Source organism: Benincasa hispida, chromosome 10 (genome assembly GCF_027475165.1).
Source record: "Benincasa hispida cultivar pf3 chromosome 10, pf3_genome.v1.1, whole genome shotgun sequence".
In the NCBI taxonomy this organism is placed as follows: Eukaryota; Viridiplantae; Streptophyta; class Magnoliopsida; order Cucurbitales; family Cucurbitaceae; genus Benincasa; species Benincasa hispida.
The window spans coordinates 15,333,370-15,342,144 of NC_143487.1; the positions used below are offsets into that span (position 1 = coordinate 15,333,370).

The 8,775-nt window shown below is 36.7% G+C and overlaps 2 protein-coding genes across 2 annotated transcripts; one reads left to right on the plus strand and one right to left on the minus strand.

Moving 5' to 3' along the window:
- Window positions 1-2,214: 2,214 nt before the first annotated feature.
- PH1 (pleckstrin homolog 1) lies at window positions 2,215-3,289 on the plus strand. Its single transcript, XM_039046982.2, has one exon. It carries the CDS (start codon window positions 2,529-2,531, stop codon window positions 2,976-2,978), a length of 450 nt encoding a protein of 149 aa, XP_038902910.1. The 5' UTR covers window positions 2,215-2,528; the 3' UTR covers window positions 2,979-3,289.
- Window positions 3,290-4,962: 1,673 nt separating this feature from the next.
- Window positions 4,963-8,279, minus strand: LOC120089342 (RNA recognition motif (RRM)-containing protein). The gene is made up of 4 exons (XM_039046776.2): window positions 7,691-8,279; window positions 6,510-6,619; window positions 6,236-6,423; window positions 4,963-5,974 (listed from the first exon to the last, which is right to left on the minus strand). Exons 1-4 carry the CDS (start codon window positions 7,861-7,863, stop codon window positions 5,267-5,269), a joined length of 1,179 nt encoding a protein of 392 aa, XP_038902704.2. The 5' UTR covers window positions 7,864-8,279; the 3' UTR covers window positions 4,963-5,266.
- Between the last annotated feature and the right edge of the window lie 496 nt (window positions 8,280-8,775).

The window sequence follows — 8,775 nt, forward strand, 5'->3', positions numbered from 1 at the left end:
ACCGAGAACCATAGGCTCGTCTAACTAACTGAGCGTCATTAACATGTTGTAGCTGTGGAGCCATTGTTGGAAATTGTTCCCAAGCCTATAGTTGCAAAAGTATGAGAGGTCCAACTATGTCTCGAACCTCAGGTCTTGTTTCTTTGCATAGTTGTCTATACAACCATGCCAAGCATGTTCCACCCCACGAATACCGCCCAACATCATGAAGGTTAGCTAACAGTGGCAGGAACATCAAGTGAACAAAATGACTGATTTATCTGAAAACGGACTTCCACCCATCATTTGTAGTATATATGCTCGCGCATATCTTATGACGGTTTCCTCGTCTGCATCATTTGAAATTGTGTTCCTAACCATATTAAACTTAATCTCGATCCTTTAATCTTGTCGGCAGGTGGGGGTCGCACCGAAGTACAATTGACAAACTTCTGACCAGTCATCGTACATCATTCCGGTGACCGGCTCACCGTCAACAGGTAACCCCAACAACACTTCTATGTCTTGTAGAGTGATAGTACATTCTCCAACAGACATATGAAATGTATGCGTCTCGGGCCCTCATCTCTCGACCAAGGTTGTGATCAGACGCCAGTCCAACTGAATAAATCATAATCTGGCAACCCCATAGAATCCAGATGTGCGCAATAGTGGTAGTATTCGAGGGTAGAGCGGGATAGTGCGCTGGAGAACTGCCTCTCGACGTCTGCAAGATATTTCTCCAATAATACGATCTCGCCATACAACAGATGATCGATGAATAGACTGGTCGTACAAAACATCGGGATCAACAGGTCCTGGGTTTAAAGCTATGATCTGAAAGAAAAAAAAAATATTTATTTCTCAATTAAAAAATATTTGTTTCTCAATTAGAAGAATAATGTACAACTTAATTAAAAGAATTATGTACAACTTAATTAAAAGAATAATATACAGCTTTATAATAAAAAAAATTGAATATACAATAAAAGTATTTACACTTAATTAAATAAACATGATAAAATAAGTATTTATTTCTCAATTAAAAGAATAATGTAAAACTTTATTGATTACAATAAAAAAAAAATGAATATACAATAAATTATAATAAAAAAATTGAATATACAATAAAATGAATATATAATAAAAAAAAATACGTCCTAACTGATTACAAAATCCACATCGTTGTGATGAGAATCTCGCTCTAGAAGGAAATCTCGCTAATTTTGTGACGAGAATCTCGCTCTAGATGGAAATCTCGCTAGAAATGTGGATTGAATCTTGTTACTAAGGTGAGCATCGCTAGGAAGACAGTTTGTTAAAGAAATGTTTGATGAGCAAGGATCTCGCTCATAAGGGTAAATTCACTCATGATGAGTATCTCGCTAGCAATGCTAGTAAATGAACTATTTGAGGTATTTTGCTAAGAATCTAAGTAGTTTAACCGGGAATTATGTCCTTTCAGGCTAAGAATAATGTACAACTTAATTAAAAAAATAATGTACAACTTAACTAAAAGAATAATGTACAACTTTATAATAAAAAAATTGAATATACAATAAAAATATCTACACTTAATTAAATAAACATGATAAAAGAAAATTTTATTTTTCAATTAAAAGAATAATGTAAAACTTTATTGATTACAATAAAAAAAATTGAATATACAATAAATTATAATAAAAAAAATTGAATATACAATAAATTATTATAAAAATTTTGAATATATAATAAAAAAATTATGTCCTAACTGATTACAATATCCACATTGTTGTGATGAGGATCTCGCTTTAAAAGTAAGTCTCGCTAATTTTGTGATAAGTGAGATCCTCCTCATGAGCGAGATAAACATTTTTTTAACAAACTGTCTTTCTAGCGATGTTCATCTTACCAGCGAGATTTAGCCCACATGTCCTTCTAGAGCGAGATCCTCATCACAAAATTAGCGAGATTCCACTTGTCGAGGGTTAAAGTTTCGAATTATGTATGTCGAAACTTCAACCTTCGACAACCCTTTATACATATTGTTTCCAAGTTTTTCTTTATTTTTCGAGTTCTCAACATTCGACCTCTACAATAATCGAATCCTCAATCCTCGATCTCTCAAAACAACAATATTTCTCTAATAAATTTCAAAACAACCTTATTTCTCTAATAAGTTTTGAAAACAACCGTATTAATATAAAAGGTTCAACTTCATTTATCTTTATTTTTGAGAACTCCTACTGATTATTATTTTCTTAAAATAAAAGAAATTCACTCTTTAGACAATTCAGAAAAACAAAACGATACAATGCTACAATACAATACAGCCTGGTTTTTGGCTTGAGAGTCGAGTTCGCCTTAAAACGACTCCGTTTAAATTAGTCAACAAGTCAACACTGACAGCTAATTTCCCCAATAAATACATAAAAATGAAAAAAAAATAAATAATAAAAATACATATATAAATACAAAGCAAGAGCCTCCGCTGACAAGATCCCATCCGCAACCACAATCGGGCCTTAGGCTTAACATCCTCTCTTATCTCTCCGATACCGTTGTGGCCGATGAGCTCCGGTAGAATGGAGAGCCTGTGGCGAGCGGCAACCGGCCAAGATCCGAGTCCGGAGGATTACAAGGGCGTCGAATTCTGGACCAGCCCCGAGCGCGCCGGCTGGCTCAACAAGCAGGGTGAATACCTAAGAACCTGGCGTCGCCGTTGGTTCGTTCTGAAACGAGGTAAACTCTTCTGGTTTAAGGACTCTATTGTTACTCGCGCTTCCATTCCACGCGGCGTTATCCCTGTCAATACCTGCCTCACCGTCAAAGGAGCCGAGGATATCCTCCACAAGCCTTGCGCCTTCGAGCTCTCTACCACCGGTTCAGACACTATGTACTTCATCGCTGAGTCGGAGCGCGAAAAGGAGGAGTGGATCAATTCGATCGGCCGCTCGATAGTTCAGAATTCGCGATCGGTTACCGAATCTGAAGTCGTTGATTACGATAACAGGCGATGATTCCGATGTTGAAGACCTTTTCTTCATCTTTCACTTTCTCTATGTACAGAAACGAGGCGAGAATTAGTCTCGGATGGTTGCGAGATGGCTCCGTTTTGTCGAATTGGTACTATCGATCTCTGTTTCCTTCTTTCTGGTTGTTAAAATTATGGCGGTGATGTGAATCGAGCTGAATCTCCTCTACTTCGTTTTCTCCTTGGTTCCAAATCTCTTTCTATCAGGCATATAAACGTCTTTCTTTCTCGGTTTTTCTTCTGTATTTGATCTCCAATGTTGATTAGTAAATTTCGTGCCCTACCGTAGCGTTGAAACTCCGGTTTAGTATACTGATTGATGGCGTTTTTCTCTGTTCCTCACGATTGTAATTTCTCAACTTTTTTTTTCTGAACTGTTTCTCGCAATTCAACCGATATCAGTCTGAAGAAAGCTGTAAATTGATTCGATCTTCCTTACAGTTAGAGGGTACGCTCGCATGGAATTCGAGGATCAATCAAGAAATCATTTGGTATCCTCAGCAGTACTTTTACACTTAGGACACTGTAATTTACGAATTTCTTCTTAACATAATGAATTCTGCTGCTATGGCTTCATCAAATCCTGGGCAGCAGGTCAAGAACTCCGTCGGGCAAGTCGTGATGAAGATGATGAATCGCATTCCACTAGAAATCGATTGTTGTAAATATATAAAATGTGAAAGATGCAATTCGAGAGACCAGATTTGGCCTTGAATTTTGCTCAATTGATCGTGAAAACTGGACTAAATGAATCGACTGCAGAATCTGCAGGCTAAAAGCAAGGTATCAAAAGCCCTAATCTAGCATTAATCTTTTTCTGTTTTTTCCTTTTGTTTTGAAAAAAAACAAGACAAGAACGAAGCAATATCAATTTGGGCGAATGTTAGCTTGAAAATTTACCCTTTTGTTTCAAAAATTCTACTGACCTTTCATAATTTCCTTAGAACTTTTTAAAACTACGTAGAAATTCTTTAGAATTTGACGCGTTGGCTGAGAATGGTGTGGTTCAATCCGTGATGAAGAGGCTAAAAGAATTATTTCAACACTATCTACCACTGAAATTGTCAAATATCGAATCACTAATCTTGGTATCCAGTACCCACTGAATTATTCAATGTCAAATTATAGGCATTAACAGCTTTCAATAGAATTATCTGTTTATGGGTGATTTGCCCCTTACAAACATATGAAATCTAACTTTTTACTTTTACGATTGTAAATAAATGGTCACAAATCATAAAGGTGCTTATAAAAAGATCATTTGTACCAAAAACAAAAAACAAAAAAAAACTTCTCCAATATCCCATCTAGGATCGGTTTTCAATAGCTCATCTCTGATTGTTCTTCAATAATTCGTCATTGAGTGTTGTATTGATTGTTAATTTTTTAGGTAGTATCCAGTTTAAGTGTGGTTTTGAAATCCATATAAAAGATGGGATAATATTAACGTTTCCTTTAAAAGAAATATTGTAACTTATAAAGGAATGTAAATACCTTTTAAACATATGGTGAAATTTTAGGAACCTATCAATTTTACTTAGGTCCCACTTGGGAATCACTTGAACTTGTTTGTTGTAGAAATCGTATCCGTATTCATACTTTTTACATTCATCAAAATTGCATATTATCATAGTAATTATCTGAACACTTCCTCCGTATTCAGTCAGCAATGAATTTTGATTCAACAATTTAAATTAGAAGTTAACAATTAAAAGTTTAATAGCAGATATAGACAATACTATTCATTATTAAATTTTGAGATGGAAGATTTTTTCTAAAAGGAATAAAACGATCAGAAAATAGATTGGGAATCGAAAAATGATTGAGATGGAAGAATAAAATTCTCTCGTTTGTTAGTGAATGGATTCTCAATCTTTTGGCAGACCTTGAAACTATACCTAAAGGATTACCACAAACATTGCATTTGCACCCTCAATGGTTATTATCAATAACATAAAAGAAGAATGTTCTTTCAACTGAAATAATCTATATTCTTAAGCCAAAGATAATACATGATCCTTTACAACCACTCACATGTCACAGCAAGAACTTAACTTTTCTACTCAAAGAGAATTCCAAATCAAAGAGTTATTGCCCATTTTGATGGTACAAACAGTGAGGGGCCAAAAAAGTTCCTATTACAATACAAGGAAACAGACCAGGCCATCAGAAAACCAAAATATGTTCCAAAATAATGTTGAAAACTTGTTCTAGAAAATTAACATGACAGGACTAACCGAGTAACCGTGATGAGCTGCTGTGTCTTCTTTCATTTTATCTACGACGGTCTTCGTTTCTTTCTCTATGGGAATGTGATGAAGAATCTCTACCATGAGAGGATCGGTAGTCTCTTTTCTCATCAGGATTTTCCCTCCTATGTGATTCTGAGTGATGTCTTACCGATATATCTTTTTCCCTTCTACTATCATCATCCCTCCGCTTTGGCCAATACTCGTCATCACCATGCCTTTTTGATCTGTCCTCTTCCCTATTGTAGTCCCTTTTTGAATGCTGTGGCAGTTCATAGTCTTGGTTCCTTCTATATCTATTTTCTTCCTTCATATAGCGGTTGTCTTCTAATTTCGTCTCGTCGTCGTCGTCACGTTTTCTCAACCTCTTCTCTTCTTTCCCATTATCATCATGGTTCCTTTTAAATCTCTTCTCTTCCCTATTATAATAATCATCTCCGGACTTCAGCTCACGACTTCCATCAAGATCATGACGTCTCGATCTCTTTTCATCTTTCCAGTCATGATCCTCTCTCGACTTGAGTTCTAATTCTTTACTATCATCCCAGCCTTTCAGTTTATTTTCCTGTCTCAGCCTCCCACTAGCTTCCCTTGGATGTCTTTCTAAGTCATCACTATTTTTCCTTCCCTTTGCACGCAATTCTCTGTCATGATCTTTTCGATCGTCGAACTTGTCATGCCCCCATTTCGAACTTGCATCTTCTGCCGCCCCCCAGCCTGTGTTCGCAGCTCTCTGAATTTAAAAAAAATAAATAAATAAAAACACTCGTACATCAAATCTCTAAAGTGAAGCTAAAACTCTAATCCAAGCATACTCAAGAAAATATTCGTCTTCATTCTTTTAGTCAGGCATAGGGTAGCTAGGAACATTAAATATAAAAGTTAAACTAGAATCCCGTGAAATGAACGATTTCCCCTGAAAAAATCAACACACTTGATTCCCCTTTCTACTATTTCTGGAGTAAGTTTACACAATAGGAGGTCTCACACATACCTGCTCATCATGGGAGAATTTGCATCCAGCTCCACGGGTACATTCACCCCTTTGAAATGCACGACAAACACCCCGAGCTTCCCTCTTCTTTTGTTCTTCTTCTTCATCTTCCTCTTCCTTCTTTTTATAATTATGCACATGATCAACCCTAATGATTCGACCTAGAATCTGTGCTCCATTCAAATTATCTGAAAGAGACAAATACTATTACTTAGAGATCTGCATTCAGCCCCATAAAATGATAAACAGTTTAGAACGAGGAGATGGAGACAACCTACAGCGAGATTTGTACTTCTCTGATCTTCATATGCAACAAAGGCATAGCCTTTTGATTTTCCTGTACCCTTGTCTCTGATAAGATTAACATCTACGATCTCTCCATACCTGTACATCCAAGTACATTTCATTACTCAGAATGGCAAATGACCCACAAAATAATATGTAACCTTAAAAATGTATTTACATATAAATAAAGAGTGAAAGGGCAATGAAAAATGAGATTATCGATTGGAACGAATGTGATTATACATACATATATATACACACACACCAAGATATCGAAGAGCTCTTCTTGCATTATGCTTAGACCCTGCCCCACTAATCACCCAGAGGCTTTCCCCACTCCATGGCTAGCTCTGGAGAAAAAAAAAAAAACAAGGTTTTGACTCTTGAGTAACTAAGGCCCCGCTCGGTAACCATTTGGTTTTTTATTTTTAATTTTTTAAAATTAAGCCTAAAACATCCCATCCACCTCTAAATCTCTTGCTTTGCTATCGACTTTCTACCAATGTTTTCAAGAAACCATGCCAACTTTTAAGTAATTTTAAAAACTTGTTTTTATTTTGGAATTTAGCTACCAATTCAACTCTTTTACTCAATAAATATGAAAACCTGAGAGAAAATAAATTTAATTTTCAAAAACAAAAGTATAAAAACCAAATGGTTACCAAACTGCCTGAGTTTTTCACTTGAGATTTAAACCTATGACCTCAAGTGGTATCCCCAAACATCCCAATCCCTTCTCATTTGGTTGCCCCCCTTCGAGGTCTCGAGGAAGATGATTTCCAAAAGGAAGTTAGACTGAAAAAACGTGTATGATTCTCTAGAGAAAAGGGAGGAGAGGGAGTGAGAAGCTTTTTCCCAAACTGACCATACAAGAAACAACAAAATCTATTGAACTAGCAAATACGAGCTCAATTAGTCTATTTGGTTAAGCATAAGTTGCATAAATTGAAGCATCAACTCCATCTCTTACCAATCTAATACACTTAAAAACTGTCGACTAAAAACGATTCACAATGACCTACAAACAAATTCTTCTAGTTATGCAGAACTCCGAAATTTTCCATCACTACCAGCACAGTCCAATTCAGAAGCTACTCGAACAACAAGACCACAACCAAGGGAGAAAATAATTCATTTCAATGTCGAAAATAGATAGACTTATGAACTTACTGGGCGAATACAGCGAGGAGATCTCCCTCAGTGAGATCATAAGGAATGCCTCCAGCGAAGACGTAGGCGGAATCTTTGTATTTGGCGTGCCATGAAGCTTCCTCAGAAATCCCAAGCGAGGCCTCTTGAGCGTTGATTTTCTGGATGCGTTTGACTAGGGTTAGAGGATTCATAGTTCACTTCAAAATCGAAATCGAAATTATTTGTTTCCCTTGGGCAAAAAATACTTTGATCACCACGATAGACCTCGAGATGGAAGCATCGTGCAAACGGCAGCTTGCGGAGTGAGGTTGCGAGAGATAGTGAAAAAGAAAGAAAAATGATACAAAGGTATGCCGACGACCGACAATGGCAACGGCTGAGATGAAGAGAAAAGAAAGAAAGGGTTGGCGTGGCGGTGTGTGGCCGCTGGAGGGAGTGACGGAGAAGAAAGAAACCTCGGTGGGTGACCGATCTGCGGTCGATGGGAGACGAGAAACAGTGAAACATAGAAAGAGGTGCAGAAAGAAGAAGATGATGGACCTAGGGTTTATATATTATTTACTTTTTATGTTTATGTGAAAAATATTTTTCGCCTCTGAATTTCAATTTCTTGGTTTGATTTTAGGCTACCTTTTTATTTCAATGAAAATTGATCTAATGAAATTTCTTATTCATCCATTTGTCAAATTTACGATTAACGTTCGTTATCGACTTAGGATTGGCAATGGGGTCGGATCGGGCCGGGGGCATCCCCCGTCCCCGATCCCGTGGGGAAATTCTCCCACATCCCCCCTCGTCCCTGTCATTTGAAGGCGGGGACGGGGATGGGGATTCCCTACAGACTTGCCTTTTCAATTATATATTTTTTTAGTTTTTTAAGTTTGGGTTTGGCTTATTGGGCTTAGAATTAGAATTTTGATATTTAATATTGGGCTTCAATCCAACCTTATATATTATAAACATATATATAAATAAATTATTTTATATATTATAAATATATATTTATAAAAATATAAATATATCAAGTCGGGGGCGGGCATACCGTTCTCGTCCCCGGACAGGGTCTCGAAAATTTTTCTCGGTTTGACCCCATCCCCGGTCAA

Bases quoted from the DNA above. Each gene is read 5' to 3' on its own strand.
- PH1 (XM_039046982.2), top strand. From the start codon at position 2,529: ATGAGCTCCGGTAGAATGGAGAGCCTGTGGCGAGCGGCAACCGGCCAA.
- LOC120089342 (XM_039046776.2), bottom strand. From the start codon at position 7,863: ATGAATCCTCTAACCCTAGTCAAACGCATCCAGAAAATCAACGCTCAA. The intron at 6,620-7,690 runs GTAAGTTCATAA...TTGGATGTACAG, and splicing joins CTCCTCGCTGTATTCGCCCA to GTATGGAGAGATCGTAGATG. The intron at 6,424-6,509 runs GTTGTCTCCATC...TGTCTCTTTCAG, and splicing joins AAGTACAAATCTCGCTGTAG to ATAATTTGAATGGAGCACAG.